The 15,606-nt window shown below is 38.1% G+C and overlaps 2 protein-coding genes and 1 pseudogene across 2 annotated transcripts in view; 1 reads left to right on the top strand and 2 right to left on the bottom strand.

Annotated features, from left to right (window-relative positions):
- Positions 1 to 15,606, bottom strand: part of LOC147334247 (Fc receptor-like protein 5) — a 61,084-nt gene that overhangs the window by 37,083 nt on the left and 8,395 nt on the right. The gene's annotated exons all lie outside the window — the stretch shown is intronic.
- Positions 5,632 to 5,863, bottom strand: LOC147334249 (costars family protein ABRACL pseudogene; annotated as a pseudogene).
- LOC147334250 (programmed cell death 1 ligand 1-like) lies at positions 12,717 to 14,893 on the top strand. The gene is made up of 3 exons (XM_086286749.1): positions 12,717 to 13,100; positions 13,592 to 13,957; positions 14,196 to 14,893. The coding sequence occupies exons 1-3, from the start codon at positions 13,019 to 13,021 to the stop codon at positions 14,351 to 14,353; spliced, it is 606 nt and encodes a 201-aa protein (XP_086142875.1). The 5' UTR covers positions 12,717 to 13,018; the 3' UTR covers positions 14,354 to 14,893.

A 15,606-nucleotide genomic window follows, 5' to 3' on the forward strand; every position in this document is an offset into this window, starting at 1 on the left:
ATTTTTCCTTTGGCATCGTTTGAAGAAAAAAAAACCACAACAGCCCTTCAATATCGTACTATGTGAATGGACAACAAAGATTGAAGAAACACTTCATTTGTAGCTGGAAAAATGCAACATTTGGACAGACTTATGGGAAAATCTTCATGAGATTCAGTCCTTACGATCCTAACATAATTAACGATTATTTTCAAACAACAAATTCACAAAGTATTTTTATAACATTTCATCCCCTGTTAGAGACAGATTGCTATTCTGAAAGTGAAACTTTTACAAATACATATTCCATAAGATCTAGTTCAAACTAACTGTCAGTCAAACTCCTCTTTTCCTAAGTCCATATCTATCCTCATCCACAAACAAAGTGAGTAGGAATATGAGACAGGAGGGACTTTGAAAAAAAAAATCCTGGAGCTGGAGTCAAACGCACAAAAACTTTAAATCAGCCAACGTGACATGTGTGTTTTGAATCACACCTCGGAGTACCTGCGCTTCATAAACCCGCCACACAAGCATCCATTATCCACATACTCATACATACTGAATCAATATAAAAAAAATATAATGTATAGGCTACCACTTCTTTAAACAAAATTTAAATATATATTCTGTTTTATAAAATAATAAAATAAATCTCACCCACAGAAGGACAACACGAAGACGGCAACAAACAAGTCAGGTAGAGTAAAGCAGCAGATATCGTTTTAGGAGAAATCACGTGGTGACACAGCTGAGTTGCGGTGGTGCCAAACTGCATGGGAAGCGCCAACTTTCGTCTTATTTGCTGTTCGTGGTGAGAGGAGGAGACTGTCTTTCGTGCTGTTCGCTGGTTTACTTTTTTTGCTCGTTTATCAGCGGGAAAACACAGCAAGGGAACTAAACCGAATCAAAGGAACTAGACGAGGAAAGTGAAACTAAATACAAAGCACAACAGACAACCAACATAAAACAGGGAAACAAAACGCAAGAACACTTTTCAAAGTGACACGAACTCAACAACAACATAACACACGGGAGGAATAAAGCGAATCAAGGAATATAAACCAAGTATAACAATAGACAGAAATAGTAAAACTAAGTAAGTAAAAAAACTAAGAAAGCACGTGAATAATGACGTGAAGAAACCAAATCACGAGTCCGTGAAAGCTATATAATGGTTAAAAAAAACCTCGAGCAAACAAACAAACAAAAAAAAAATTAATGTCCAAATGTATTCTTCCTCTATAATAACTTGTTTGCGCTGATTTTCAGTTCAGCTTTCAGTCCATCATGACTCAGCTCTTTCTCCCTCGGTAATAATCAATAATCATATGACCCAAAAAAATTACCATGAACATATTGCAATGCAATATAATGTGTGTGATAGAAATGAAAACTATTAAATGAATTTATTATTTTGCGCCCTTTTTAATTTTAGACAAAAAGTGCAGTTTTTCTGACAAAAAATGCCCCATTTTTAGACATGGAAAAGGTTATTCTTAAAAACAGCTGCTTCTTAACAACAGAGAGCAGGATGGGGGAGATGGAGGCTGCACGCCCCGTTAAGCATTATTTCGTTTTATTTGCTTTTGATTAATCCGAAACAAGGAACATAGGAAGCACAGGTACACGCCACACCTCTGCATGAGTCGGTCGCACAGGAGCAAGAGTCCACGCGATGGTGTGTTTCGTCTCGCACATCAGCCAGTGTGGGTACAATGACAATCTCTCGAACTCCTCCCAGACCCATCAATAAAATCATTAAGATATTTTTTGATAAACTGCCAAAGAGCCATTTTTACCCCCCAGTACAGACGCCTCTGCATTAGAATCTGATCCAGCACCCGAGGAGAGCAGCGGACACAAATGATTGTGAAGAAGTGACAGATATATGATGGCAGGTCTTAGATAATCGTGAGTTATTGTGTCTGATTGTAAGATTGTAAAATTGTAAAAAACACAAAACTCTGGAAGAGGCGTACACGCACTGTGGAAAAGTAAAGGCGTGTTGCATTCTCTAAAACTGTTTTGTGAACAGTTTTCCAAGTATATATTCCTTTTAAAATGTGACACATGTAATATGATCATCAAAGAACGTGATTTTTATAAAACATGTATTCTTCTGTTTTGAAAGTGTCAGATTTTCATAAAACATTTATTAGTGTAGCGGCTTCGTCGCTTCTGCTGGACGTAAAGTTTCTGACTCGTGCTTGGCTGTAGGCCTTTCGGTAGCAAAAACGAGGTGAATGTAAAAAAGAAAAAAAGGAAAACGTTTATTTACTCCATACAAACCGAAAACTCCGAAACAAATGCCTCCAGTGGAGCTCCGTTTACATCTATTTTATGTCATAAACGATAAACAACTGTTGCTCCACCACATTGCGGCCTAACACACCCGCTTTGTCAGTGAGAACGTGTTGATGACACCTACCACCACTTTACAACAACCCAATAGATTAAGAAAGCAGGACAAACTTGGAGCATATGGACCATAGTATATTGTATTACAACATAAAATAATCCAGATTGTAACTAGAAACTCAGATTACAGATCATAACAAAATACTCAAATACGGTCCGATGTATTTGAGTAAAATATTGGCCTGGACTGTCTAAGCTCCAATAATTAGTATGTTGTAATTTGTTTAGACTGTGTGTAATTTTTATAGAAACCTTGTCCATTGTATGTGTAATCATGAAAACATGTAAAACTCCACAGCAGTGATACTTGTTCTTACATTATTCTTTTTTGTGGTACTTTACTGTTCCAATGAAACACCATCTGATTTCTTTTTTTTTTCTTTTTCGGTAAAGCAAAGTCACTCTCACAGCACTGATTTTAGAGGAATGTTCAACAATTGTTCCAGACTGCCTTTTCTCCAGTGAGGGTTACGGTGAAACAACATTTAGGTTGTTATTTTCTGTGATTGCACACTGCCTCTCAGTAAGCTGTACAGACGTTTTAATTCAATTTTATCTATATATCACCAAATTACAACAACAGTCACCTGGACGTGAAACTGTTAGTCACACAAATGGTGAACAGAAAGTAATTTTCCAATTGTGAAATCCACATTTTTCCAAACAGTTAACACAAAGGCCTAAACAGAGGCACTTGTGCTCAAAGTGACACATTTTCTTTGCAAAAGGCTCTAATAATGCCAAAACATTTTAAATATGAAACAAAAGCAAATTCTGTTTTCAAACATCAGAACTTGTAAACAAGTGTATGAGCTTGTCCGATCAATCATTACACAAAACACAGTACTGAATCCGTGCACCACTGCTCATCATTGTAGCCCATTACACAGCCTTTGTCATTTGTTGTCTTTCTACATAGGCTGTGTCAAATTTGCTTTCTTGCAATAGGTTAGATCCAGAATCAGAAATAGTTTGATGCTAATTTTATTGAGTCAATGACTTTTTTCCAAACTGTGACTGAATATTGAAACACTGGAAATATTACAAAAAAATACATATAAACCAAAATAAAATCTATTACAGTATAAGAAATTGCCACTTTTGATACTCAATCGCTCACCTTAGACCTCCTCAACTGATGCTGGTAAAGAACTACACTAGATGTGGCATCTTTGAAGGCCTGCAGACTGATTGCGAAATGAAAGTTTGTGGTAAGGACTTCAAAAACAGGTGATTTATTTATTTCATACTGATCTTGGTAGTTTCTAATAGTTAGAAATAGGTGATTTCTGTTTGGTTACCACAGCTAAAACAATGGGGTTTGGACTGCTTGAATGAGATTAATTGTTTTGCAAAAAGGTGGGGAAAAGTTGTCAAGCCAATGAGAAAGGGTTAACACATTTCCAAGAAGTGTCTCCTGCTCTGCTCAGATAGTGATGATGAAAACTGAGGGGATCCAGTCTCTGTAGGCCGGTCAAAGCAATTAAGAAAAACTGTAACGTCTTGATGCATGCTCAATCACCCAGGTAAGTAAATCTCCAAAAGTTGATTCTGTTCATCTGGACGTAGCGTTTTCAGTGGGAGAAACGTTTCGTCGCTCATCCAAGTGACTTCTTCAGTCTCAGCTGACTGCAGGTTTCCCCAATCTTATAAACAGTACATTTGCATAATGACTGAAACCAGCCCACTGAAGGAACAATGGGCTGGGAGGTCAGACTGAAGAAGTCACTTGGATGAGTGACAAAACGTTTTTCCCACTGAAAACGTTACGTCCAGATGAACAGAATCAACTTATGTGCCACTGACATGAGTGTCATGTTACTCCATACAGAACCCCATTAAAACAAAATAATAGAAAAATAAATAACAAAATTATCTTTAAATGTCTGACTTGTGCCATTGAAACCTTCTTTTTATTTAGTTAACCAGTTTCAGTTTCTAAAAATATCATTTGTGCAGGAATAGAAAGGTGAACCATGAGTCCTGCTTTCTTATCTAAAAATGTCCTGAAATAACATGTTGACCTTTTTTTTACTGTCTTAAAAAGAAGGTGAACATGATGAATGTAACATGATTTGGCTTCCATGCTAAAGACTGAAGTTACTGGAGAAAAGACTGTTTTTATTCTGACCCTATGCTCGATTAGGGCTGTCACAATGGCAGGTTTTCATGACATTACTGTAACCAAATGAGATCACTTTAAGCATATTAGCCCCACATGTTATGTGATGTAATAGACTACAATAACAAGTAATGGATCACTATGGATTATTGTAAGGTCCACCTTACAATATAAAATGCCTTGAGGCAACTGTTTATTGTGATTTGGTGCTGTATAAATAAAATTATATTGACTACATTGAATTAAACATTTTACAAAAAAAGAAGAAGAAGAAAACAAACAAAAACAAAAAAAAACCTCAGCAGTTTCACATTTAGGTGCTGATCCCATGATTTCAGCATGGCCCTATTGTCTTTGTGGCTGTGGATCATGTGACACTGACTCACATGGAAAGTGCAGTGTGCTGTGTAACCCAATGAAAGTAAAATGGAAAAATAAAGAAATGGATCTTTGATAATAGTTATGATTTAAAGAGCAAAAGTGAGGAAGCTCAACTGCTAGACTGTTCGGATCCCGGGCTTCGTTCCCAGTGTTTTGTGTTTTTTGGACTTCTGAATCTATTGTGTTTTGAAAAGTGGCGTATGTTTCTAATTTTTAGTGTTTTGTTAATTTATTAAGTTCTTTTTGTGTTCAGGCTGTCCTGAAAGTGAAGTTGAGCATTGCTCATTTACATATATCCTTCATGTAAGTAGGCGACATGCTCTACAGTAACCCCAAGCTTACAGCACCTGGTATTCCCAGGCAAATTCCCATCCAAGTGCTAACCAGGCCCAACCCTGCTTAGCTTTTAGGATCACACAAGTTTAGGTGTGCTCAGGGTGGTAAAGCTGTAAGTTATGTCCTGTGGGGGTCTGGGGTCATGATAATAAACTGTAGAGGCAAGTGAATGCATTAGCAAAAAGCATTATATTCCTGATCTGTGGTCCAAATCACTGAAGTATAAAATACTTAATTTGTCACACTGAAAGCAAAAAGCAAAAAAATCCTATGCAGAAATGCCAGCTGAGTCTGGCGGTGTGTACTGTTAAGTCAAATCCGATTGGTGATTGGAGTTCAGTTCTAAAACTGAGTGTTGTGAAGGAAAGCTGTCCTATCCCAGCACCGGCTTCTCATTCTTGGAGCCGGATGATGTCAACGTTGTTGTGGACACTTTGCAGAACCAGCTCTCCCTGGAAGGCAATCACCTTCTTCCTAGTGGCCATCAGAGTGGCCACCAGCGCTTCATAAGATGTTGGCACAGCGCTCGTGATTAAACAAGACACAGAACTTTGTGATAAATTTACCTTTAGCATTTTCACTGCCCAGTTGCTGGATCCCCTGAACCAGCAAATCAAGAGACATTTAATTTTATATTTTAATCATATATTTTTTATATTTTAATTGTTGCTGATTACTTTGACTTGTTTTTGCTTGTAATGACGTGAAGGACGACTTTCTGATGAATCGTCACCGGTGGAAAATGATGCTGCGCTCAGAGAACTCCCTTTAGAAATGCAGACACCTGCACTGTGTTACCTCTGAAAACAAAAATGCAAATAACAACAAACTATCCAAGAAAATCGTTCTGATGCATAAGGAACAAACTGTTTGAGATTATCACATTTTTTCTTCTTATTTCTTCTTAGATTCCAAATTTCTTAACATGAATCACAATTTATAACCACAGATATGCGAGGTCAGAAATTCAAAACTATTTCACAGCACACTTTTATTTTCAGAACAACTCACATGTACTTTACACACAAACTAAAACGCCATTTGCTTGAAATATAGGAAGCTTTTACTATTCATTTTTGTGTATGTAATATTCATAACTTATGGTTAGACGTCCAGTAGTAGAAGTACCTGTGCTGTGATGTTTAAATTAGATTAAAGCATTTAACTATGGTGGCCCTGAGAGGCCAAATCCACTGCAAGCTGAGAAAAGCAAAAGTTCAACAAACATATGAATCTCAGATTTAGAAAACACATTATCTGCATCTTTTTCTCCCTCGCAACACAAACAAATCCCCGGCTTCTTTTCATTGACCCTCTCTGCTCCTTCACATGTTTCGGTTTTTTGTCACTTGCACAGCTGTTCCACTACGTTATTGTCTCCCCTAAATCACTTCACTTGTGTCTTTATGCAGCATTTTTTTTGTTTTTCTATTTGCTTATGTTTTCTTGCGTTGCAGTGCATTTCATCTCTCAGAGCCACCGTGTCAAACAGGTGTAGGTCCCAAACAGATGCTGCAGAAATGAGGGAACTAAAAGCAGCTACAACAACAATTAAGATGAGGTTTGCATTCATAAAATTGTTAAAAAAAAAAAAAAAAGGAGCTTTTGAAGAAGTTGTGGTTTCTTATTAAAATAATAATAAACACAAAAATCGAGATTGAGCTTCTGTTTCTCTTTTTCCTTAACTAGCCTACATTTCATATAAAACCTAATCTCAGCTTTAACAAACTGGGCTTTCGGTTTTCACAGGCACTCTGGATAAATAATATGACTGGTTCAGTAACATCATCGTTACAGTGCACGGGATTGGTCTGTTTCCTTTGGGCTTTTGTGTCATGAGTCGTAAAACCAAAGAAAAAATTCTGCGCAGATTAGAATCACTCTACCGTAAATACAAGAAAAGCTGCGCCGAGTGAAAAAGAAACGATCTCATCCGCATCCAGATCTCGGTTCGGCTGTTCATGACCTGGGTTGTGGAAGGAAGGAAGTGGAAGATGCACTTTTCCCACATGAGTAGAACAAATTGGGTTCCCAGTACACACTGAGCCAATACCAATAATACCTGCCAGATGGGTCAGATGTGCACATACTCACAAGGGTCAGAAATGCAACATGACACCCACTGGAGGCTTCACTAGTAAGACCTACAGCAGATCAGCAGATGACTGAAAAGAAGAAACTCTTCAAAGCTCTGATGAAACTCTTAAAAAATATAAAATTACACATTTCTGGAGTCGTGACGTGTGCTTATCCACTCTTCTCATCTGCAGCAGGGGAAAAAGCTCTTAAAGGTACAACGGAATAAGGAAGACGAGACTACAGAACAAAGCACAGCCCAAAAATGAAAATGGAGACATCCAGTACCCAGAGGTCGCCACTCCTTCCCTCTAAACTATGGACCAAGTGTCCAAACACTGCAGTGAGGTACACAATTCACATAAGAAAGTTCATAAATGGAAAAAATAAGACAGGATAAACCTTTAATTCAAATACATGAGAATCAAATGTTTTTGGATTAAAATGCAAAGACACGTGCATGAATTATTTTGTAGTCAAAGAGGCTGTCCACTTACAAAGTAGTTAATCAGTAAAACCAGGAATTAAAAACTTTTGAAGTCTAAAACCTGAGTGCACATGTAAAGTATCAGCCACTCTGTCTATCACTTTAAAGACTTTACATTATTTTAATGCAGATTAACCTCTAATAATAATAGCAACTCTCTTTTGTCCTGAATCAGGCGTTCTAGCACTGAGAAGGATTTAAGAAGTGTACTACAACATAGGTGTACTATGTCGTCATTGACAGAGATGTAACCTCTGCAGGGTTGTGAGATGGAGGGAGGAGGACAATTAATGAATCAGGAAGTGCAGAGGATTAGTCAGGAGGAAATAAGGGTAGCAATGAAGTGGATGAGGACTGGAAAGGTTCAGATGACATAAGTGTGGAGGTTTGAACATGTCTGGGAGAGAGGGCAGTGGACCTTTAGCAGATTATTTAAACATGATCCTGCAGAGTGAGTGAAGGCCTGAGAAATGGAGAATAGGTCTGAAGGGCAGACAGATGAAGGATGGAGACGTGTCTTTGATTCTGAAGGATGTGACGATTAAGGAAACTATATAAAAATATACGAGTGCCGTGTTGTCCAGGGAGTGGAAGGACCTATGATTCTAATCAGCATCATCACCGTGAGTTGTTTAGTACTTTTCTGTTTAATAATTTCTTATATTTTCAGACTATCTTTCTACTATATTTCGAAGTTGGATTGATCATTGGTCGGCAGTTCTGAAGGCAAAAGGGAGTGCAACTCAGTACTAGCAAAGTGTACCCAATAAAGTGGCCAATAATGTATATTACTATGGATAGATCAAAAAAATTGAACCTATATTTGTGCTTTTATTTGTTGTTGCATTCAGTGTCTATAAAATTCATGTGTAACAGGCTTTTATTTTAAAGAGCTGAGCACTCCTGATCCCGTGTGATGTCACTGAGCAGGTTGGACTTTATGTGAAACCAGCTGTGAACAGCAGGTGTGAACAAACCTATAAAAAGTATTTACAGAAGACATTTTATAAAACTTGTATTAGTGTGAAGTTTCCTCCATATCAGATGCAAAATAGCTCATGCACATTCATAAAGTGGAGTTTTTACATTTTCAGTGGTGAAGACTCAGAGTTGAAGAGTGTTGTAGCACTCCAGTGCCAGTAGAGGGCAGCAACCGAACAGTTTATTCTATTAACAATTGGTCAGAAGGTTAAGAGGGGGTCAGCTTCAGTGCACTAACTTAAAACTAAATCCAGAACTAACTTTTTTTGCTAAATCAGCTTCTGATTGAAGAACAGGCTTTAAAAAAAAGAAGAAAAGACTATTTGAACTATCAGCTGCTGTCAGGTGCCTTCACACCTGTTACCACATCTTCTAATGTAAACACACCAAATCAATAGACTTATTACAGTGTTATGAATTTAAATCCACGGAGGTTTGTGAAAGTGTGATGTGTTTTTATGTGACATCGTGATTTAAAGTTCAGTGAAGACAAACACTAATGAGCATGTGGAGTGGGCTACTGCAGAAACAGTTCTGGTTTAGTCTATTGTTCATGTGTCACAATACAGCATTATAGTTCAAGGCCAGTGTCATAGTAATGAATGTTAAAACAGAAGTGTTTTTGAGGTGTTTAATGTCAGCTTAATGTCAGGAAAATGCATCACCAGAGTTCATGTGAGAAAACCAAACACATTGTACATAAATGAAGTTTATTAGTGCTGCAAATAATTTTGTTTACATAAAAAATGATTTGCATTCATTAAAATAAGTTTGACCTTGAAATGTGAATTTGTATGATACTAAGCTGTGTAACAAATCCACACGACCACATGATTACAAATGACCTGTACTGCTGCTTCACATGAAAAAAATCATGTTAATTTCTTTGTTTATTACATTGCACCGTGAAACAGACAGTGTTAAGAGCTTACAGGCAAACATCACATTCATTAAAAGTACTAATTCGTTTCTAAACTTTAAATGAGCACATTAAAGATTTTCTTAAACATGGTGTCTGTTCTGACTCGCTTTACGAATTAGAGTCACTTTTTACTTTATTCTTTATGGAAACTTGCTGCTGAACACTTTAGTCATGAAGCAGATGTTTTAAATAATATTTTACTGTAATTTGTGATCCATCCTGTAGATGCAGGAAAATCTGTTCCTGAACTTCAGATTCACAGGTTTTAGATTTCTGTCCATAAAACCTGTTCCTATAAAATGTGTAGCTGTTTGATAAGCAGACGACTCTCAGCCCTGCTTGTACTTAACTTCATGAGGATAACAAACAGGATATAAACCAGTGTGTTTACAGTGAATGTGTCAGGTCTGAGCTGCTGTGTGAACCAGTTAGAGAGCAGCAGCTGGATCCCAGTGGTTGGACTGGTGGACGACTTCAGTGAGGAGTAGATGACATTTGGCTCTGGTAGAAACTCTGCACACAAACACACAGGAGGAGAATATAAGCACAAAGCAGAGCCTCTCTGTTCTCTTTATATACAGCAAAGTGAAAGAAGGAGAACATGTCAGTGAACGCGTCACAGTGTTTTTTTTACACCAGTCTTATAACAAAGTAAAAATCTCTAAAATCTGTTTGTGAGACACAAACTCAGCTCTTCCATGTTTTGCTGTTGCTAATTCAACGCCCATTCTCACTCCCGAGGCGTAACATGCCGGTGTTGTGCCAAAAAGTGATTGTCTGCCAGAAACTGATTGCCGTCCGCGGGAGCGCGCGCAGCTGCTTAAAGCTGCAGCGCCCGGATTACTTGCGTTGCCAGCTACTTCCGTGCAACTGATATAACGTGGGGGGAAAAAACCCAAACACATTTATGCCTTTGCTATTAGGCAAAGGTATGCATTTATGGAGCTTTAACGTTTCTTGTAACCGAATTATGACGCTTATCAGAAGGTTGCTTTCAGTGTGTAGCGCAGTCACGAATGACTACACGCATCACGATGGAATAATTAATGTCTACAGGTTTAGTATGTCTACTCTCGTTGTTCATATTTGTTATAAGACTGTCGAATAGTAGTTAAAACAATAAAGACCTATTGTGCCAGTATCACCATGACTCTTTCTTGTTTGTTCAGAATAACGACTGAGAACATGGCATTTTAGCGCTACCAAAAAGTGATTGTGGACTATATCTTGTCACTGAAACAATATTTCTGCTTCAAACTTGTTGGATATATTCCAGAAGGGTTACATGTGACATATTATATCCCAAACACTCTCCAAGAGCTGCTGAATAACTTTTAAAAGAACATTAATACCGATAATATGTCATTTTCAACCTGTGCATAAAACGTCAAATTTCAAAAATGTTGTAATTCAAAAATAACACAAAAAAAGGATAATGGCCAAATGGAAACAGGTGGGAGCAGATCTGCTTAAACACATTAGGAACACCAAGTAATAGGAAAGACAAAACAAACGGTAATAAAAATGTCATTCCAATACAGCACTTATTAAATATACATACATATACTTTATACCTGCATGTCCATAAACATAGAAGGTGCATTGTGCATGAATGGTAACCATGGATGTCCACAAAGCCCAGTGAATTATGACATCGTGATTGAGGAGTTATAGAGTCTAACTGCTGTTGGGATGAATTATCTGGGAAAGCGCTCCTTCCTGCAGCGAGGGTGTTTCAGGAAGGAACTGTGATAGTTGTCTAAATTGGTTCATATTTATCATAGTTTCATAACAGTTTTCATAATTATTTTCCCACTTTAGTTGTTACTCCTGTTCCATCTTTGCTGGGGTTTTGTTCATGTTTACCTGCCTTAATAAAATCACTTGCTTTTTGTTCTAGTCTCTGCTCTGTCTCCTCCAGTGTCTCCATTTGTGTCATTGTTCTTGTTCAACACAAGCACTTACTGTGATTTTTCTAAAAATAAATACGATTCAAATCTTTGGAATAGCAAATGTTACTTCAAATAATGACTGCATTGTTATATATTTTATTCACAGTTTGCAGAGTGCATCTTAAAAGATGTTCCAGTAGAGTTTGAGAACTCTGCTTCAAGTATTGCAAGTCTGAGACAACAGATTGCAATATGTCTTCTTGAGAATACAGGTATCGTTACAGAGATGTAATATTTGACATATGACCCTTCTGAATGACATCCACCAAGTTTGAAGCAGAAATAGTATTTCAGTGACAAGTTATAGTCCACAATCACTTTTTGGCAGGTCGAAAATGGCATATTATGGGTATTAATGGTCCTTTAATAGTTATTCAACAGTCCTTAGAGACTGTTTGAGATATAATGTGTCACATGTAACCCTTCTGGATGATATCCAACAATTTTGAAGCAGAAACATTTTTTCAGTGATAAGATATAGTCCACAATCACTTTTTGGCAGACTGAAAATGACATATTATCGGTATTATGGCACGCCAGAGTGTCACATATTTTAAAACGTTGTCAAATCTACTTATCAAACTGTGTCTGGTCCAGTGCAGGCCCTTCACTGTCACTGATGACACCTGGTCTAAGTCATGCTTAGAAGCTGATTGTTTATGACAGCTGCGTGCTGATACAACGACTCAGAGATAGCATTAGCAACGGGTGGTATTGACCATACTACTACCAGAGCCTTGGGATCCATGTTTGGCTACGATCCCGCGGCTGTTACACTCCTCGCTGTGTCGAGGGTAGACAGTAGCATAACCAACTCCTCTAAACTACTGTCCTGTCGGTAGCTAGCTCCGTTAGCTCTACGGTGGTGTCTGGGATTAGCAGGTTTCTACTAAACCACTGCAGCTGAGGATAAAGTTGTTCGATCAGCAGCTCCAGTCCTTCGAGTTTACGTTTTGTGTGCGTGTGTGTGTTTTCTACAGTCATTGGTGTGGAGTGGTTGTACTCTTTAGCCTAGCCTCACTCTTCATCAGTTTCCCACTTCCGCTATTTCCGCGCGTGCACCGCCGGTGTTTACTCGACGTCCAGACAAGCGATAAAACGTGAACTGTGTGTGATGTAATCCAGGACCCAGAGTGCATCACACACAAACACACCACACGTAAAAAAAAATTAAAGCCACGCCCACTAACATCAGCAGCTTCAGGCAAACGGGGCTTGACCAATCAGCACCTCATCTGATGATCAGCAGGTGTGAACTTTAATAACACTACAAAATACTACCAAAGAGTCACACTCTGACTTCTACATCTTTGCCTCAGCATTACAAAGACTCCTCAAGAGGATTTTAACCCATTCACACAATGACTCGAAGATCATTTCAAGTGTGGATTTTCCTGCTGTGTGCTTATCAACTCTTTTCACACGCAACCGCTGAAAACAAAGGTAATATCTTAAAAAAATAAATAAATAAAAAAAAAAAAAAAAATATATATATATATATATATATATATATATATATATATATATATATATAAGACACTTTCACAAAGGCGTTTAAAGACAGGAAACTTCGTAACACTTTCCTGTCTGTATTGTTTTTACACATTCTTATATCTAGAGTGCATGCTAAAAAACAAGTCCTCATTAAGGTTCATGAAGCTACTTCGTTTGGCCTGAAATATGTATTTTTTACATTAGTTTTACTGCAGACTTCAGGAGCTATTTTGGAGCTCAATGTCATTCATCTGTGTTCTGTACTTAGTGTACAAGATTGTGGTCAGCATCAGGTCTGATGGTCAGGTTTAAAGGATTCAACCACTATAAACCAGAGACTATTGCTCTCTTTCTCTGTGATCCTCACTGTGACTTTCTGCTGTAGAAGTGAACACTTGATCCCTTTAACCTCTCTGCTTGTATGGTGTTCCCGCTTTCAGACCAGAAAGTCATCCCAGCTGAGTCTGGAGGGAATGTCACTCTGCCATGTCAAGCTCCAGACAAGGGCATCTCCGTTATAGTTGTAGAGTGGAGCAGAGCTGATATAGAAGATGAATATGTCCTTTCCTACCGGGATGGGCAGTTTGATCCTGAGGACCAGCATCCATCTTTTAAGAACCGGGTGGATCTGCAGAACAGACAGATGAAGGATGGAGACGTGTCTTTGATTCTGAAGAACGTGACGATTAATGACACTGGAACATACGAGTGTCGTGTTGTCCAGAGAAGAACAAGCCGCAGGAAGAGAGCTCATCTGAAGACTGACCCCATCAGCGTCATCTACCTGAGAGCTGTTGATCCTCCAGGTGAGTGAGTAGAGTTGAGTGTGTGTGTGATCAGAGGTGAAGCTGCTTCCTGGTTGTTGATGTTTGTTTCTAAAGATGTTGTTGATGAGACTTTGTAGAAAGCAGCTGGTCTGAGTGATGTGATCAGAGTGCAGTAGATAATGTCTGACAGCAGTTTGAAGAGGAAATGGATTCTGTTCTGTTCTTCACTCATCACCTACCTGACAGCTGACACCTCACACCTGTTTCTCACCTGCAGGTCAGACAGGAGGACTCACAGAGGATGGAGGGAAGGAGGATGGATTTGTTGGACTGAAAGTTGGTCTGTTAGTTTCTGCTTTGCTTCTTGTTACTGCTCTTGTTGGTTTTTTGATGTACAGAAAACGGCAACAGAGAAATTATCCTAATGAAATGTAGCATGTTTGAAATGCCCCAAAGGTTTTTACACCTTAATGGCGGTTCAACCTCTCAGTGTTGACTGAAATTATCCATCACATTGTGTATTTGGTGTTCAGCATCTTTGTGAAAGACTTCAACCTGTTCTTTAAGGCACGCTAAAGAACTTAAACTAAGGATTAAACTACCTCCATCTCCTGCTGCATGCCCCCCTAAACTACATCAGAGAATCTTCTCTGAGGTCTTTTCCTCCTCTCTGACAGCTCCATATTCAACATCTTTGGCACCAGTATATTCCCATTCCCTCCTCTGCACATGTCCACTTTGAATGTAATGTTAGCAATGATGAAGATGACTTGGAATTGTTTCTGTACTCATGAGCCTTCTTTTATCAGAAGCTTTCTGATCTGTTGATGCTGTTTCTACCTAAGCTCTCCCCCTTCACATCCCTGTTTTTACTCCACAAGTGTTTTTATACCACAAAAATCACATGCCTTGATATGACTGTTATTGTTGTTATATAAACCCTATATAATGAAACCTATAAATTAAAGAAAATCAATCTCCAACTTTTCTTTTCTGTTTTTGTGCTCATAAAGTGTTTACATTTAATTTGATTTAATATCTGTGTCGTTGCAAGTGAAATATTTTTATTATTATTATATTAGTGTAAATATATATATTCATATTTTTATATCAGAACAAGGGTTGTTTTAGTTAGTGCACCAGAATAAAGGCATAAAACACTGAATGAAAAACGAGCCAGAGAACCTGACTGAGGAAGTGGAGGCCGGGTTTCTGATTCACACTCTGATTGGCTGAGAGGTATAGCCTCACCTCAAAAGAGGGTTACTCCAGGTCATTGACACTGGGATTTGAATGATGGCATCAATGAGAACCTACAAACCCTACAAAGACATGCCATTCTCATAAGCAACAGTCCTTCTGTGCAAATGTTTACTCAGTATAACTGTCTTGCCTTTTCATCATGAATCATCAAGAAGTGGATCATGAAGTGGAAACGGTGACTTATTTCCATCAAAACACATTAAGGATTAAAAAGTTAAAAAAAGATACTGTAACATTTTTATATATTTCAAAAGAATGATTGAAGAAAGTGTGATGTACCATGCTCTTATGTTTTACAGATAACTTCCCTCTCAGTTCCTATTCAGGCGCTCAAAGGAAAGTAATCACTTGGAAAACCTCACTAAGGGACATTAACATCAGCGTTTAAGCTGAATTCATTTGCAGGTTTATACATGTCCCTTCTC

The sequence above is a fragment of the Aulonocara sp. 'chitande type north' Nkhata Bay genome, linkage group LG3, assembly GCF_057382095.1.
Source record: "Aulonocara sp. 'chitande type north' Nkhata Bay isolate Kocher_YH1m ecotype deep benthic linkage group LG3, A_spYH_male_GT1.1, whole genome shotgun sequence".
Lineage (NCBI taxonomy): Eukaryota > Metazoa > Chordata > Actinopteri > Cichliformes > Cichlidae > Aulonocara > Aulonocara sp. 'chitande type north' Nkhata Bay.

Coding starts and splice junctions, on each gene's coding strand:
- LOC147334250 (XM_086286749.1), top strand. CDS start 13,019: ATGACTCGAAGATCATTTCAAGTGTGGATTTTCCTGCTGTGTGCTTAT. Junction 13,101..13,591: donor CGCAACCGCTGAAAACAAAG/GTAATATCTTAA, acceptor TCCCGCTTTCAG/ACCAGAAAGTCATCCCAGCT. Junction 13,958..14,195: donor GAGAGCTGTTGATCCTCCAG/GTGAGTGAGTAG, acceptor TCTCACCTGCAG/GTCAGACAGGAGGACTCACA.